General features: G+C 40.1%; 1 protein-coding gene across 3 annotated transcripts in view; it reads left to right on the plus strand.

Annotated features, from left to right (window-relative positions):
* Positions 1–18,054, plus strand: part of LOC142052717 (ubiquitin-conjugating enzyme E2 E2) — a 224,205-nt gene that overhangs the window by 191,237 nt on the left and 14,914 nt on the right. For all 3 annotated transcript variants that reach the window (XM_075083230.1, XM_075083231.1, XM_075083232.1), the window contains exon 5: positions 8,180–8,327. In XM_075083230.1, coding sequence (XP_074939331.1) covers positions 8,180–8,327 — 148 coding nt within the window. The remainder of the gene's footprint in view (positions 1–8,179; positions 8,328–18,054) is intronic.

Below are 18,054 nucleotides of genomic sequence, written 5' to 3' on the forward strand. Positions count from 1 at the left end.
AAAGCTTAGCTGTTTTAAATCAACTCCTCTACTGCAAGGAGGGTCTTTTTCCTTTGTAAATATAATGCACGATGTCTATAGAATCTGGTCTTAATGGCAATATTAAGCATCCCTTCAATTTTTTATAGGCAATTGTCATATAACACTAATCTCTGTGCACTAAATCTCACTATGTGGAACTCTCCTGTGGTACAAATTTCTACCTGTTTCATAAATTCAGCCTCATGTACAAGGGGCAGTTCTTTTTGTTCTTGGCCTCTACTCTACTTTTTCATACTTATTTTATATGTGATTGGCTGTTAAGGACACCTTTATCTGCAGTGTAAAAGAAAAACAGTGCTTACAGGCGTAAAAGCAGCATTCCTTGGTATTTCTAACTTAAATTGTTAAAATGAACCTTACAAGGCAGACCCACACTTTAATTTGTGTATATCACTATTAATGCAACTTACATTTGAAGCTCTCAAACTCGGAATAAACCTGAGTACAGCCTATTTGATCATGGCTATTTACCATCTCTGCAACCCTGGTGCAGGCAGGGCTCCAACCTGCCTTCTTTTGCCCCCAGCCCCAATATTGCCATCATATGATCAGCCTTCAAACATGATGGTCTCCTGTCAATGTTATCCCTTACATTCATTTGCCTCATCATACTTCTCTCATAGCCTCTGTCACACCACATTAGCTCTCAATGCCGTTCTGTGCTGCTCACAGCTTTTGTCATCTGCCTCCTGCCCTCCCTGTCCTCCTCTCCTGATCATCTGGTGGTCCCTCGCCTGGCACATTCCCGCACCGCTGCCTCCCCCGGCCCCTTCGCTGTGCCTCTGCGTTCCCTTGTTCTTCGCCCAGCCTTGCTATTTACATCTCCTTGCTGAAAGCATCCCGTCGATCCTTCATCCATGACAATAAATGGAGTTGCCAGGCTTTCCCAGTGAGCAAAGACTTCGGGTGGCTGCAGGCAGAAGCCAAATGCATGGGGGTCTTTGAGAGGGAGAAACGGACAACCTACCACCAGCAGACCGCTGTCCGAGCTAGCAGTATCAGCCCAAGTCTTGCCCTTCCTAGAGTGGCTCTTCCCGGGCATGTGAAATGCAGCGTGCAGTTCCCAGGTCTGCACCACCTGCAGTGAAACTCCATTCGCTCCATAGATCCCGTATCTTCGGGTAACGGTGAACCTGTAGGGCAGCGTGCAGAGGTACAGGGCTTGGGACCGGTCAAACCCAGGTGCCTCCCTGAGAAACCTGAATGCCTCTCAAAATGACAGAATCACAGAGGAGTAAAGTGGAGGACAGAGATGCAAGCAGAAATACATCAGGCTGAGGAAAGGATCAATAACTACATTTTATTGCAAATAAATGCAAAAGTCACTTTTGATCGGGCAATACCACGCAAATCTCTGAGATTTCCTTTGCATTCAGTTATCTGATAATTCTTCTAGTAATTGCCAAATTGAATTGCCATTTCTTCTAATGAATAGCCTTCTTCTTCGTTCTGTTTTTAATATAATAATTTGTATCAGTACTTTGTATTGATTTATTTAGTCTTGATGAAAATGTCCCTATCCAACTAAACTCCTCCTGTTTTCCCTTCCCAAAATTTAGGTGGTTTGTCATTTCATCCCATTTCCTATAAATACCCTCATACACTAAGCTCCCCAAAAGGGCCTGTGGAGGCATCTTATGGAGAGTACTTTCTGCCTCGCAGCAGTGGGTTGCAGACTGCTTGTCAAACATATTTTCAGAAGAGGACTTGTGATGTCTATTGGATGTTTCAGAAACTACATAATCCTGCCATATCATGCACATTTAAATACTGCATAAAATGCACGTGATCTAAAAATACATCATATATTATTTCCTATCCTCTTTTACACACACACATGAGAGAAAGAATTTTATGTACACTATTGTTATAGAATAAGAGCAGATTAGGACAGAAAAACTACGGTTTTGAGGTCAGTCTGCCTAGAACTTCCCATGTAGGGAGCACCTAAATACCCTAAGGCTGTTAAAATTAGGCAAGTAAAAAAAGCCCAGGTTTCTTAGAATCAAATTTGGGACTTGAAGTCCCTGCTAGAGCCTGCCCGCACACCCCGCCGACCGGCAGCCCTGTGCCCGGAGCCCTGTGCCCGCCACACCTGCCTCTGCCTCAGTTCCCTGAGCACACCCAGGAGCTCCCATCTTACAGAAGCACAGCAGAATCAGGAAGAACAGTAAAACGCCAGGTAGCATCTGTCAGATGGAGATATACAATTTTTTCAGGTAAAATAAAAATGCTGCTATGGGCCAGGCTTACTCACATTTAGGTGAGAAGAGTTGGACTGCGTTAAACCAAACAGGAAGGAGCACTTCAGCGAACGCAGAGAAGCGTGCATGTGGGTGATAGAGCCTGCATGCTTTAAACTATGAAAGGGAGGTTTTATTTTATGGAAGTTAAATAGCTAGTAAATCTCAAAAAAAATTTCTCTCTATAAAAGGTCTTTATTGCAGACTTTCCATGTGGAATTATTAATTGTAATAAAGATTATGCTGATTAAATGGAAATCATTTTATAAAAACTCATATTGACTTTGTCAGAGAAAGCTTTTGATGCTTTGCATCTTACAATATTGTTTCTATTCTGAATGTCCCTAACCTGAACAGCAATCCTTTTCCCTTGTTCTCTTCTGCTCTTCCTTTATTTTCTGAAAACTTTGTACAGTTTAGGATAATTTCTATTCGCCTTCTCATGTACATCAAAGATTATCAAGGTCCCTTTTTAGTTTTTCTGCTATTAAATCTGTATGCAAAATCAGTACTTTTATATAATGTAAATGTTTAGTATTGCTGGCTTATTCAACATTTTTTTCCCCTGCAACAGTCTGTTCAATGAGGCAGTGCGAGTAGTTACTCAGCTTCATAATTACCATGAATATAATGCATAATTATGCATATTGCATACTGTTTCATTTTCAGTGATATTAAAGGTTAACTCATGCAGATGCTATTATATCCCTTTTGAGTTGTTATCACTTTGGCTAGCTATGTCTTGCATGGTGCATTTTGCCACAGAAACCCAGAGTAGTTTGCATATCAGACTTTTCTGTAGGTCAAGAAAAAGTAATTACAGTTTATTATTTCCTGCTAATGCAGATGACATACATTTTCCTCTGATAAAATAAACTACAGCTATTTTTACCAACTAAAATTAGGTGTGAGCAAGTTTTTAAAGAACTGGCTGAAGTTCATTTCTTGGCATATATTTAAATTGTGCTCTTTAATAGTGAGCATCATGTGGTCAGTCATTTATTATGCACTTTATGTGATAATCCATTAAGAAGTATTTCAATGATTGTTCACGTGCATTCTACAAATCTGTAGTTACAAACCAGAGATGGATCACCCTGTCCTAGAAAAGCAGCCTCAGTGCTGGGTATATATTAAATGTAGTGCCCTCTGTAAGAAATTTAAGGATGCAAAGTAATGTAAAAGCTGTTGCATGAGTATTGTGTCACTCAGAGCTATAGATATTTTTTCGTTTAGGTTGTTTTATAATATTCTTCTGGTATGACTAAAGAGTGTAGGCCTGATCTTGCTTTTATTATTCTCTCTATTCGAGCAGACAAATCTATTGTTCATAAAGTCTGACAAACTGAGGTGGGAACTGCTTACTCCCTCCTGAGCTCCATGAACATCATCATAAAGGGCATCATATTTTTTAATATATATATAACCTTTTCTGTATGCAGTACAACTTCTTCCACTTCAGGTAGTGCCACCGCAGTTTTATTAAAAGGGAACTCCAGGGGAATATTTGAGGAAGACAGAAGTTTCATCTCAGGCAGGCATGCAGGATTGCACCCTTGTAAGAAATGAAAGAGCTTGAAAGGAACTTTCCAAAACTGCAGGAATGAGAGCCCTGGGATCTCAGCCCTGCTTCCAGAGTTGGCCAAGCAAAAGAGGTTTGTTTTTGTTTATTCTCCTGTTGAGTCTGGGAATCTTTCATCTCTCCCTGCACAGTCACCAGGCTTCAGTGGGAGGAACAAGGAACAGGAGGTGAGGGTTTGAACCCAAACAGGCTGAAGAAAGCATTCCTGAGTGCACGCTGTAACCCCTTGTGTGCTAATATGCAAAAGTGGAGAATAATTTTTTCCTCCTGATACATTTTTGAAGAAAATTATGACTGTGCTGAAAGTGCAATGGATGTGCTTGTGGGACCAGCCCTTTCAGAGCTGTGGTGCCTTTACGTGCCTGGCTCTGAATCTCAGAGGAAAGGTTAAGTCACACACATAGATGCCGATGCCAATGCCACAGTGGCTGCTTGGGTTTAGACCTAACATAGGAAGATTAGGTGCAAAAGAGAGATAGTGAGTGACTTTAGGACTACATCATGCTGGAAAACTAGTATTCAAAATCAGTCTGAGATCCAGGAATACTTTATCTTGCCTACAACCAGTTGCCTCCAATCACTCAACTGAAAACCATCTTAATTCACTCTTCCTAGATTTTATAAACAGTCTTTTTGGGTCCTGAAACTTATTCAATGAACATCCAACCATAACTTTGCATGTACTTCTTTTCTTTCTAGTCATTTTTTCTCCCCCTTTTGAATAGTCAACCTAATTTTCTTCTTAGAGACTATATAAAGGGGGTTTTTTATTTGTTTAATTCTGTTTTACAGTATTCAGAAGGGTTTGGCATTCAGCAGGAGATAAACAGAAGAGTTTATTATTGTTTACTCCAAAACTGACTGAATATAAATTCCTTATCATTACCTTTCAAAAGCTTGTTTATAGTACTCTTACAGTGTTCAGAAGATAGTCCCATTTTTCCCTATTTGCTGTAATTCGCATTTTTCTGACCTGCACTTTTATTCAACAAAAATGAAATAACCCTCTTAAAAGTGCAGAATCAAAGAGAATAAATCCATAGAGGACACTTATCATTCAAAAAAAGAGATAAATGACTCCTCTACCATTCAATTGTCTAAGGATAACTTCTCCTATACTCCCACACACTCCCTTGAGCCCCTGCATGGGATTGTTTAGGTGTTTTCATTAGAGGATAAATAGAATTAGAGTGCACCATTTATAGGAACCATTTAAGTGGCATCTAAGGCAAAAATATGACCATAATAAAGAAAATGTAGTTCCCCTGAAATGGTTTTATCACTTGGTTTCCCTCTACACATATAATAGGAATGACCCTGCATAACTTTAAAATGTGGGTATGGTAAACACAACATCCAGAAAGTTGCATGTCATCATTTCCCACATTAGCTGCAATTTTTAGGCAATTCCTAGATAAGGAAAGCAGTATGTCATCCCAGTTGTACTGTGTACTGCTTTGGGATAGGAACACTGTTACCTGCCTCCGTCAGTCCCAGCCCCAGTGTATTAAGGCTGCCATTAATACAGCTTCTTTTGAATTATGAAAGGTTTTAATTTTTTGACATTAAAATATCTCTCTGTACTTAGGCAAGCACTCTAAAGTGCACTGGCATGTTTGGCAAGCCGGTGACATATTTGTCAATGATAAGCAGTAAGCCTTATCTTGCGAGTGGGCGCCTTCCTCAGTGCCACAGGTTTAAGATGTGCTCATAGGGAAAAAATGCTACATTTCAGGTCTACATATTTGCTAGAAGTAGCCTTCCAACTACAAATGGGTGTAGTCACAGGTGCATTTAATCACCAGATACCCTAAGACAGCAATGGAGTGATGAACAGTTTATGAAAGGCATGAACTACCTTCGTTCATCCCAGTGGCTCTCTGAATCCTGCCAAATTCCTAGTGTCTCTCCTTCAGTGACTGAAAAGCAGCTGAGTCAGGGGAACATGTAGCAACGTGTCTGTCCTTTCAGCTGATGGCAAAACAGTTACACGTTAAAATACAGGCTCAAATTGATTGCCTTCTCTTAAGCAGGTTACAAGCTCAGATTGGCCCATCTATAAATAATTTAGAGGGTATAATTTAATCTGTGCAATGGATTCAACTTTTTTTGGGAAAAATAATTAAACATAAACTTTATTCCAGCAACATCTTGAGAAGTAAGTATACAATACTTAAAATTAAGCAGGTGCTAAAGTGTTTGCCGGAGTCATAGAACATCCTGCTAGGAAGCATTCCCTGGTTCACTTTTATCTCAAGTGTAAGAGTGCCTGGAGTTAATCTGTCTGTGGATTTAATGAGCACTGACCTCAGATTCACAGGATGCTCCTCCACACCAGCTCCCTTTGTGGACACTTTCAACATGCAGTTTGTGTAAGGTAGTTTGCCACTTTTGTGTATTTGTAACCTTCCTTGTTCAAAATGGTTTCCCTTTGTAGACGAACATTTCATTTTATCACTAAATACTATTTTCTTGATCTTGCAAAAGACTTCCTTCACTCCAGATGCTGAATGTGCTTGGACTCTTAATGAGGGGGAAAAAATAGATCATCTGGCTATAGTGTTTTTGTATGAATTGAGCTCATTGTGCCAGAAATATTTTAAATTCTCATAGAAGTCCTGGAAGTTAAGCACTTAGGCTGGAAAACAACAAGAAAAACCACAACTGTACGGGGAAAAAAAAGAACCTACAAATACGTAGGATATGGAGTGGCAAACTATTGAATTATCCTATTAATTGGCAATGCCTCTGGACATAGATGCGTTTAAAAACTGATGAACTTGCTTTGTTGAGATCTTTGTTACAGAACTCACTGGTGCATGACACTGGACCCAAAAGTGCTTTCCCAGATTTATGTGGAAAAGTACTTACGACAAAAAGTATTTCTTGCTGAATGTAGTGTTTTAATACCAGAAATCTACTACCTTTTCTTTCCATTATTTTGTCAATGCTGCTTGATTTAATCCAAAGGGGCAGAATTTTTCTGTGTGTTAGAGAACATATTTTTTTTTAATAGAAGTGAACAGGTACTGTGTTATTTCACTTGTATGCTCTCTTCTGCTTACTGATAAGTGACCTGATCTCAATCCCACTGAAATCACTGAGACTTCTGATATTAAATAAACTCAGAACAGGAGCATGCTTGTCATCAGTTACCGTTGCTCTCCAGAAGCAGGTTTCTCTGTGTGGTAGAGCAGGGATAGGTGCCTATGCACTCCCAGTTATTAGCACTGTCCAATTCTGGTGAAAAGCACAGCTCTCTTGAACTGGGGTGTGCTTTGCCTGCCATTGTCTCCTGCCTAATCAGTCCCTCTGTTGGCAGGGTTATTGCTCATGAGGTAGACCACTGAAATTGTACATCTTAATTTTAGATGTTATGAACATGTCATTAAAACCATCTGGTATGGCTTGTCATTTGGGTAGAACTGATGGAGAAGTTAGTCCTTGGTGGAGACCCCCAAGGGGTAGGTTTTTTTATATTGTCCCTTCTCATCTGGTAGCCCTGGTATTCATTCTGAACTATGAAGTGGACTTTCGTAGGTGAATTTCTTTTAAAATAAAAGGCCTATATCTTCAACCTGAAGTGGGATCACATCATTCTAGAACCTATGATTCTATGATTCTGTTCTATGATTCTAGGCTAAAAGACATGATCTTCTCCTTGGTTTGTTACATGTAGGATCACCTGGGAGACAATATAAAATGGATACAGAAATCCTGAACTACAAAAAATACCCCAAGAGGTGTTTGTAGCAATTCTACTGATTCAACTGTAACTTAAAATTTGGAAATAAAAGCATTTTATTTCAGCACTTTTTCTCAAAGATATTTCACTTTACTTTTTCCAGGAGTCACTGATCTGATGCCTCCACATTTTTTATCCAGCTTAATCTATTGGGTCAAACGGTGGACAGGTGAAGACAGCAGAAGAAACTGTCTTCTTTTGCCTCCCATCAAAGCACAAACTAGCTGTGGGCCTGGGTTATAAACATTGTCAAGACCAGGGGCTGGAACAGGTTTTTTTGGCCCATGCAAAACTAATGAGATCAGTGAGACCAAGGCAAGAGGAAGCTTGGGAAACGTGTCCCATTCGCACCTTGCACAAAGCAATTCCACTGCTGCCACAGGTGGAAGAGGCAGACTTTATTTCCTTTATTTTCTTATGAATAACCCTATCTCGCCCAGTCTTTAATTCACAGTAGCAGAATATTGTCACTTCAACCAGGAAAGCAGAAAGTTATTTCGTATAATTTTTTAATTGTGTAATTATTGGTTTGAACACCGTTGTACTTCGACACACTGTCTTTTCTAGGTAACGTTTCGGACAAGAATCTACCACTGTAATATTAACAGCCAAGGCGTCATCTGCCTGGACATTTTAAAAGACAACTGGAGCCCAGCATTAACCATTTCTAAAGTTCTCCTCTCCATCTGCTCCCTCCTCACAGACTGCAACCCGGGTAAGACAAATTAACTTTGACATTCACGTTCATTCACAGTTCATATTCAGTCAGCTATCAGGACGTGGTCAGTGCACTGTTTTACTGATACCTACTAAAAAACTACAAAAATGTAAATTTTAAATGCCATTCATTTATATTAAGATATAGTACAGAAAGAAAGCACAATTTTGGGAGCTCAAGTGCATTTTTAGTACTTGATAATTAAAATCTTTGTATTCAAAAAGTCTAATCAGTTGAAAATACCTTGCAGTAGACACTAATTTGTATATTACAGCCAGGATATTAGTACCAAGAAATATTAATGAGTTAATAAATATTGAAAAGGAAAGCTTTCATTTAAATATGCTGATAATATGGTCTCTGAAAGGAATATTAATAGTACTGACAATGATAGATGTCTAACACAGACTCTACAAATAATGAAAATTAATTTAAATGAGGTTTATTCAATATCCTGGACAGCCAGTATGAGTATTCAAAGCAAGCTGTCATTCTTATTAACTAGCATAGCACTTAACCTCTTCCCTCAGCTCTTGTAGATTTGTTTTCTGCCATTGACCACTAGATCTGTAATTTCCACTTTCTCTTACCCTATTTACCAATGAATGATTCTGACTGCAGCCTTGGAAAATGGCAGTATGTAGGAATTATTAAAGAATCATTAAAGAAAAATTAAGTGATCTGTTTACACATTTGTGAGGGTTGTTGCAGGTTTATTTATTGTACACTTCAATATTTTTTTTAATTTGCCATCTAGTTTTTAAACCTTTAGGTTTCCTGTTTTCAAACTTTCCTCCCAAACCAAAGGGCTAAAAATTGTTTTCCAAAGGGCAGAATGTGAGATTCTTATATAACCAAGGGCTGAGTCAATGCTGTAACAGAAGACTGATCTATTTCCAAGCTCAAAATAAGGTGAAAGTGAGCAAAAATGCACTTGACTTTTTATTTTCATGTGGGCTTGTTACTATATATAACATTAAAACCCATGGCTTTCCTTCCAGCTAAGAGCTGGAGTGGTAAAGGAGCTCTGTGTTACCATTTCAGGCACATTTATTTCAGGTGTGTTGGATGGTCTCTGCTTATGTCCCTGAAAGATTGACTTCTACTAGTGTCTACCCCAAAATATGCAGAGGTGCCAGGCAGGCATAGGACGTCAGGTAGATGGATAACAGAACTGTGAAGAAAAGCAAATGAATATTTGCTTTTGTGGCTTAGAGAACAGGTAAAGCGCTAGAGATGCTGCAAAGCTGTGTTGGGATTGAGAAACTCGCAATAAGTACATGCTCATTTGTGGTCACCTCTCTTTGGAGGGATGCAGTCAACTTGAAAGCTGTCCGCTTTCCAGTAGTGATCTGAAACTTAGAAATTTACTACCTCTGCCCTCAATCTTTTTCTTTCCCTTAGACTGTTTTACAGATGCTGTCAAACAATATTTTTAGCTGACCAAGTGTGTAAGAGGGACACTGAAAACATATACCCATAACATATTATCATGCACAACAAGTTAGCGTACTAACAACAGGATGATATTCTTCCCTTCAGTTTCTTTCAGTTAGTAGCTGTAAGCATTGTCATGACCATAGTAAATAAAACAATTTTGTAATGTTTCATTTTCAGATGTTCTCTTTAATTACAAGGTAGTTTTGGATTTTGCTATTGCTTCATGTTAAAACTTTCCTATGATTTTTTGGGGGAATCAATGCAATTTCTTAATTTGTATTGTGAATTCCCCTCTTAGAAAGAGCTGATGCCAGGTAGATGTGAACCACTGAGTCATTTTTGCCTTCCTTTGAGATCACCTGTTTCGTGTTAGATACTTCTTTTATAATAAATGGACTTTGAATGTTAGTGATGGACCACAGAAGGCTTGCAAAAACTTATAAGTTCTTACTTTTCAGTGTATTGCCTAATATGCTACAGCCTGTTCTGGTTGTACTGCTTGTCCCATCAATTTTTAATGACATTTTATCATTAACAAATTATTGGTTCCATGCCATCCAGATTGAATATGATTAGATAGATAGATAGATAGATAGATAGATAGATAGATAGATAGATAGATAGATAGATAGATAGATAGATGTATACATCACTGATACATATATATCACTGAGATACCTATCACTGAAATATATTGCATATATATATGTAGGTATATAGATACAGAAACATGCATGTATTTATTTTCCTCTCTGTCAGCTGGGAGTAATTTTCTAATCCCTCGGTACTCTCTTCATCTAACTAGTCTGCCCCTTTCTAAAGGCAGAAACCCAACAGGAGTCTCGATTTGATAAGCAATTCTGAACTCTTTGTTCACCATTCATCAGCAAGAAGCAGATCAGGTCAAATGGAAAGGCAACACTGAATCTCCCACAAACATAAACATTTGGGATGGGTGAGTTTTCCACCCCCAGCCTCTCTGAAGGGAAAAATCAAGTATCAGTTACCCCCTAGTCTTACATTTATGCAAATCTTCATTAGAACAACAAATAGCAGTAAGAATGGCAGCTAATTAACCCTCAGTCATACACAGTGATTAAACGGAGCTGGAGCACAGCTGCAGCTTCATTGGCAAGCGCTGCTATTCTTCTCCAGCAGGCTGAGCAAATGAAAAGAGGTATTTGCTCCTGCCGCTCCTGTCATTCACACAGTAATCTACAAAACCCACGGAGAGAGTCTCTTTCCTCCCCGGTTATACATCACCGCCCTTTGTTCCCTATCACTCCAGGCAGGAGCAAGTTTGTCCTTTTTAAACAACTAATACAATCCTTTACTCATAAGCTGTCTCAGACCCTTCAGTCCTGATTATTATTAATTGTCTCTATTTTGCTTGGCAGTATCAGCCAGTAAACTGTGTTAATGAAATGTCTGAATTTTGTAACAGCTGGCTGACTTTTTCATGGAGGGAAGGGGTGCTGTAGAGTCTGTGTATGAGTGAACATGTGTGAATTATCTGGGAGTGTGAGAGAGCCAACTGGAAGGGTATCAGAGAGATGGGAGAGATGGTGGGATACACTAGCATTCAGTCTGGGGATCCATATTTTTCTTTAAGGTGGTATGCTGGGGCACAGCACACATATCTCTCTACAAAGCATGGCCCCGGTCCTCTAAATAATTTGGCATGTGCATGATCAACCCTACAAAACCTGGTAGATACATTCATCTGCATGAGACCAAGTGTGTGAGTAAGTGCTTGTAGGCTCTGTGCTTGAGCACTGAAAATATTTACTTTCTGTGCTAGCTGTTAGGGCTTGCCTATGTGGGCAGTCAGTTATTTCAAAGTAACTCCATGTGTGGACACTCCCCTCTTTGAAAATGTATTAAGTCAAGTTACAAAAAACTTTCTTACTTGCAGTAAAAGTCAACTGTTCTTTAAGTATTCAAGCAGAGCCCGAGGAGTGTAAACTCCCACACTGCCTTAATCCAAAGGAGCTTTCAAGCATGAATGGCCCCTGAGGTTTTGTATTTTTACTGAGCTTCAAGTACGAAAACAAATTAATTATTTTTATATCTAGAGAGCTGGTGATGCTGATCTGGGTTGAAATGCTTACCATTCTCAGTTGGTCATTGCCACCTCAGCCCTGCCAAAGGTTCCTGAGCCCCAGGAAAATTCTCATTTGCAAATGCTTCAGAGAAAATAAATTGAAACACCAACAAGACTGTGCTGCAACTTTTTTCTTCATGTGGCCTACTTTTTCACACATTCAGAGTTTAAACTTGGCTGGCCTGATTATCCCCAATGTCTGAACACTCTTAACATCGAATCGTGTCTGCTTAATAATACGCGGCTAAGCCTTGGTTAGGACATCAGATCAAAACGTGCAATATCTCCCTCACACCAGCCTCTGCACTTCTGGTGTCATCCTCCGCCTCTCGCTCCTTACCATTTTTCCCACACAAGTTCCACGCCCAGTGGGGATTTTATCTCTCAGTCATACCATTGGCATTCCCGAACCAAATGCTTCAGTCCTGCCCCTGTTCCCTGTGTGGCAGGCCGTGCCCAGCTGCGAGCTCCTGCAATGGGGATGTGCACGGTGGTGCAGACAGGATAAGAGGGGCAGCTTGAGATGGGGAACAGCCAAAGCATTGCTGTCCTACAAACGTGCCCGGTTAGGCACTTGGCTGGCTGCTGTAACCACAGAAACTGCTGAGGAGCAGAGACTCTACAGAGCCGTGCTTGCTTTGCTCTTTAGAAACCGCTGCCTGATTGCTAGCCTGAACTGACTGACGGGAATTTTATACCCACTTGTTTTTAAGCAACCCTTATCCTATAGCTTAAGCGGCAGTTTCCTGTTTTTCACTCCTGATGTGTTAATGAAGAACCAACCTCTTTCCTCCTGGTCTTTATTTGCTGCACACTCACCAGACCTGTGTCTATTAGCCTCTTTCCATAAGAGAGGCTTTCTGTTCCCCTACTCGTCCTCGCAACCCCCTCCTGTCCCTCCATCACTCTGCAGTCACCCTTCCTCAATGTGCCTGACTCATGTGGAGTTCATCAGGGCATGAGGCATGGCTAGACAGACTAACCCGCTCATCATCACCATCATCCCGGTTGAAATATTTGCTGCTCCCCATCGGATGTCTCTATCTCACTGGTGGTGCTGTCAAAGGTTCTTTCTTTCTTAGACCTGTCATTTTCACTGCTTTTCTGCTTTCTACCCCAGTTCAGTGAAATGATGGAGAAAGGAAAAGGAAAAAAAAAGGGAAAAACAGGAAAAGGAAGGAAGAGAGAGCAAAAGAAAGAAAAAACTTTGCTAGAAAAGGGCATTAACCTTTGGCAAAGGAAACGCACAAACAACTGACAGCAGTAGCCACTTCACCTCGGTCAGCACTGGCCAGGTTAGTTGGTCTGACTCTGCTCTCAGATACTTCAGTGGCATATTATATTAGCAGTGTAAAACTGCTTGTCTCTCGTTATCCTTTAAACCCACCAGAAAGTCTGAGACAGTTTGTGCAGTGTGATGTGTAAAGTTTGCTGTAAACGTAGTTTGAGATTGAAGTGTACGCGTCCTCACAGTAAAGGTACTTACGAGAGTAAATGAGTTGGACAGGTACTGCTACATTACTTTGATGTGAGCCCCATCAATTTTTATAGAAGTTGCAGTTGCTCAGCATGTCTGAAAAGTAGACTGCTTATGTTAAAAAACTTCACAACGCATATTGTGGTTTTCAAATGTAATGTACCTCGCTTAGAAGTGTATGTGCTGGTGTTTTACAAGTACTGCCATGAATCATGAATTTCCTAGATGCTTTCATACTTTGTTAACCCACATTAAGTAATGTGGCTGTGCATTTTAATTACTTACATTTATCTAAGCATAGATAAACAAAAGAGCCTAAGATTATGGGGATCTTTACTTGTCTCATGAAGGGACATGAGATATGCTTTCAAGCTTTTCATATGAATCATCCTTATGTTTTCCCTTTATCTTCCAAAGAAACTTAATTGTTCTCATCAGAGAGTAGGTATAACTGGCAATTTTGAATAACATGTTATTGTTGTTTTTCTGTTACAATTACAAGTAATCCATGTGGTTTGGCATGATTTAGGTTTGCCTAAATTTTCTGCTGGAAAGATATTAACGCCCTTACCTGCACCTGCATGAGATGCTAAATATTTAGGAAACTTTAGAGGTGGGATGCAGTTACTATGATATTCTTCTTCCCTTTTCTTATTTTTTCCCCTTGTTATTTTCATAAAGGTTTGTAAGGTTCTGCACTCTTACTGCTGAGAGTATAAAATCCCAGTTCTGTCATACTTTGCAGAAAAGGATTCAGTGGTATAATCTAATGCATATCTTTGATCCTCAATGGGATCTGAAACAGCACTTTGGAGAGTGACTTTTCAACATAAGCATAAAAGCCCTAAAAGCCTAAATGGTATTTGCCCTGCTACAAAGCTGCTAGAACTGCTGCTGCCTGTTTCCAGGACCTCTGCAAAACAGGAGTAGATGGGGAGATTTAAGTCAGACAACATGCAAGGGGAAGAACTGAACTAGCGTACTGTCTCGATTTCTCAGCCCATTTCCCTTTCAGCCAGCAGTGTATGCTTTTGGAGGGGAGTTGGTGTCCTGCTGCAATGCCACCGCCCCATCCCTCAGCAGGTTTGCCTTCAGCAGCCTTCCCTGAAGCTCGCTGTCGGAATCGCTCCAGCCAGGGTGCATACCTGCATGCCTGTCAGGAGGCCCCAGTGTACAGGCGCAAGTGCGACGTGGATAGATCTGATGTTTAGACGGTTTTTAGCACCTCCACATTTTGAATTTGTGTTGGTATGTGGGATATTTAAGTTTCATCCAAATGCTTGTTTGTAGCAATTCCTTAATCTCTACCAACTTCCACAAAGTATTGACACGGTGCCAGGAGCTCCTGCCCACTGCATCGCCCATGGAATTGTCTTCTGCACACCCCAGGCAAAGGGAAGCAGGTTCATTTGAACCCTCTCAGGAAAACCTGTCTCCCACTGGGAGGTGGAGCAAGGCTGCCAGCCTTCAACAGGAGACCCTCTGACACAATCCGTTCTCCTGACTCTGCATTTGAGTGATCATCTCTGGTGCAGGGGCATTAACATCCAAAATTGCCACGGCCATTTGCAAAGCGACCATGTGTCGACACATTAGGTTCCACAGGAATAGTGCTGTTTTTTCAGCTGATAAGCTCCAGCCATACAAGCATGTATTGTAATACACTAATAGATGTCCACTGCATCAATAAAAAAGATCTATTTTCAGCGTTACTGTGAGATCTGAAAGCACTAGCCTGTCCAAAAAAAAAAAAAAAGTTTAAAAATAAATCTAAGGCAGCTTAATAAAGGAAAATGTAACATAGCTGTAAAAATAAAATCTGTTCCATGCTGGAGCATTTGGCTCCAAGTGAGGATTTGGCTGACTTGTGGTCACAACTCTGCTGTTTGGCTTCCATGTTCGAACTTTAAAAAGGCTACCCAGCCCCGGGTAATGAAGAACAGGTCCGTGCCCCTCTCCACTCAGCAGACTGGATGCATCTTTTTTCTGTCTGTTCTTCTGTATATCTTGATCTAAGAGGAAGCATGTATGATGTTTCTCCTCATCTGGTGCTTTTCCATAGCAAAGGCTGCTTTCTGTCACTGCCAGTTCACATCAGATGTTCCTCCTGCAATTTTTTAGACTTCCCAATTATCATTCTTTCTTTTCCCCTCACCCCCAGTTATGAAGTGAATTTAGAAACTCTGGATGACAGCAAGTTCAAGGGATGAGCCACTTCTCATTTTCCTCATTCTTGTAATTTTTTCCTTAAAGCCATAATCTGCACATTTTGCTACTATCAGAAACTTCACTTCAGAATCCAATCTGATTTCCTCCTTCCCATTTACCAGCTTAACAGCTTTGTTCAGCTTATCAGAAAGGACTCCTAGTCTTTCGTGTGCCAAAATCTGTTCTGTGCTGGGCTGTAATGAAATTTTGTTTCCTTTTAGAATATTTTTGTCAAGACATGTAGAAGACAGGAAAATCATAAGTACTCCTTCAGTAATAATCGAGAACATATTTGAGCAGACTTGTCAAATGTGATGAATATTCTGGAAAATTACTGAAATACTTAGAAGTTGTCAAAATAATATTTAATTTGTCCAGATTTATGAGGCTGGCTAACCCCTGCTACTTCCATTCTTCCTCAGCACCCACAGGCTACCAGGTGCAACGTCACAGCACAGTACTATCAGACATACAACAAAATAATCTCGTTTGGCCATATATCCTTTTTGTAAGCAGCAGAGGGTCGTGTAAACAATGAAATTGCTCTGTTGTCTGAGATTATTTATATTCTTTAGCTTGGAGCTGTTTTTCCCTTTTCTTCAGAGTCTGTATACTGTGCTCTGTCAGGAAACGGGCAGGTTTCTGGGCTGTTTCAGCACAATGGAAAATGCTCTCTTTGTATCTGGAGCAGGAAAATACTCTTATGCCATGTCACTCAAGTGCGGCAACAAGTAAGAGACAGTAAACAGAAGTTAGAGCGGCAATTCATGTAGTAATGTTTTTTTTATTTGTTCTAAGTTACAACATAACCTTTCTGTCCCTTTTAAAATCTCTGCCTTGGGTCGTCTCCAAATGAAATGAGCTCACTCTGGAGGCTTTTGCTTAGGAAATACAAAACGTAGCGTGTGCTTGCTCTGCTTTATTGGTGCTGCTGGACTGGGAGCAGAGTGGGTGGGTGCGTGTGGCTGGCTGTTTTACGTAAAGGCCATCATAATAAGTTGTCCAAAAGGATCACGAAAGGAAAAAGTAGCACAAAACTGATGGGTTTTGTTCTGCTCTCAATGAGTGCAGAACGGCAACATCAGGGGCAGGATTGCCTTGGGAAAAACCCGTCACCATCAACTCATCTGTATGAGCAAAACGATCCTGTCAATTGCAACAAAGTTCTTCTGGCCTGAAAGTACTTATTTATCTTTAAATACTGTGTGTTCCCTTGCCAGTTCTGCAAAACCCACTCTATATTTATTGAAGTAATATGTCTGTATTTGGACTGATCATATCGTTTATTCTACAGCTGATATTTACAAATCCTTGATAGTCCATCAGCGGTTTCTCATTCCATTCCTTTTAAAAGGTACTGTATACTATCTGTACCGTACTATAGTATGTATACTATAGTAATTGCTATTCTATAGTTTGAAACACATTTTCTCATACTCTGAGCTGGACACGCAGTACCAACATGTTAAAGGCATTTAGGCACCTAAAGATGCTGGCAGACATCCAGCAGGGTTTTCAGTGCTTTCCATGGGGCTTAGGCATCCGAAGTCTCACTAGGAGTCTCTCTGCACTGCCAGGAAGAGAGCTGCCATACATACATCTGGTCTTCACATATTTGCAGACACATACACCTATATGTGTTAAACTCTGCGGACAGGATTTGTAAACGTGAAATTAAATATATGTAAATGCAAGCTATGCAGCAGCACATTATGGGAATTATGCATAGGTAAGCACCGAAAGAGAATTAATTTGCTTTGCCATAAAGAGCTGATGAAAATGTTACAAGATTTTGTTCTTATCAGTTGACTAAGTCCCCTCCACATGAACCCATGACTGTGGGGATTATTTTAACAGCAGGAGAAACATTTGTGAACTGTCATCCCTTTAGTAGTTCTCAGGAAAATATGTCTTGGAATATCTCCTAATTATGTGTGCAGGGGGAGGAGGCTTGGATCAGGATTTCTATTTATGTTGGCCTAAATCTTTGCTCTTTTCAGTTGCACATTGACAACACCTTATGTGTAGAAGAGTGTTGTTCATGAGCATAGAAGCATTTCATGTGTTTAGATTTCGGGTATTCAAAACTCACAAGACATTATTAAAAAGTTTAACACAACTATAGAAGTAAAGTTGTTTAGAAATACATAGTTTTAAACCCCTCATTATGGTTTCAGAAGTCTACAGTCTGCTTGAATCATTTTTCCTCTGAAAAGTGTCTGGGGTTATTTACATAAGAATATTGGTGGGTTTATGTAATTTAGAAAGTGAATGGTACAGATTACTTTTTAAAAATAAAATCTGCAATCTGGATTTTGTGGTATCCAAGGCATAATGCAGTCACTAGCTATAGCTCCAGAGACCAGCCACACTTCCCTATTCTTATTTTATCTGATATATCTGTAACTCTACAAAGAATAAGGACTAGAAGGAGGAATAGTCATTCCTAAGCAGAAAACCAGTACTACTTGGTTCAGTCAGGTACGTTGTCTGCA

Source organism: Phalacrocorax aristotelis, chromosome 2, assembly GCF_949628215.1.
Source record: "Phalacrocorax aristotelis chromosome 2, bGulAri2.1, whole genome shotgun sequence".
NCBI classification, from domain to species: Eukaryota; Metazoa; Chordata; class Aves; order Suliformes; family Phalacrocoracidae; genus Phalacrocorax; species Phalacrocorax aristotelis.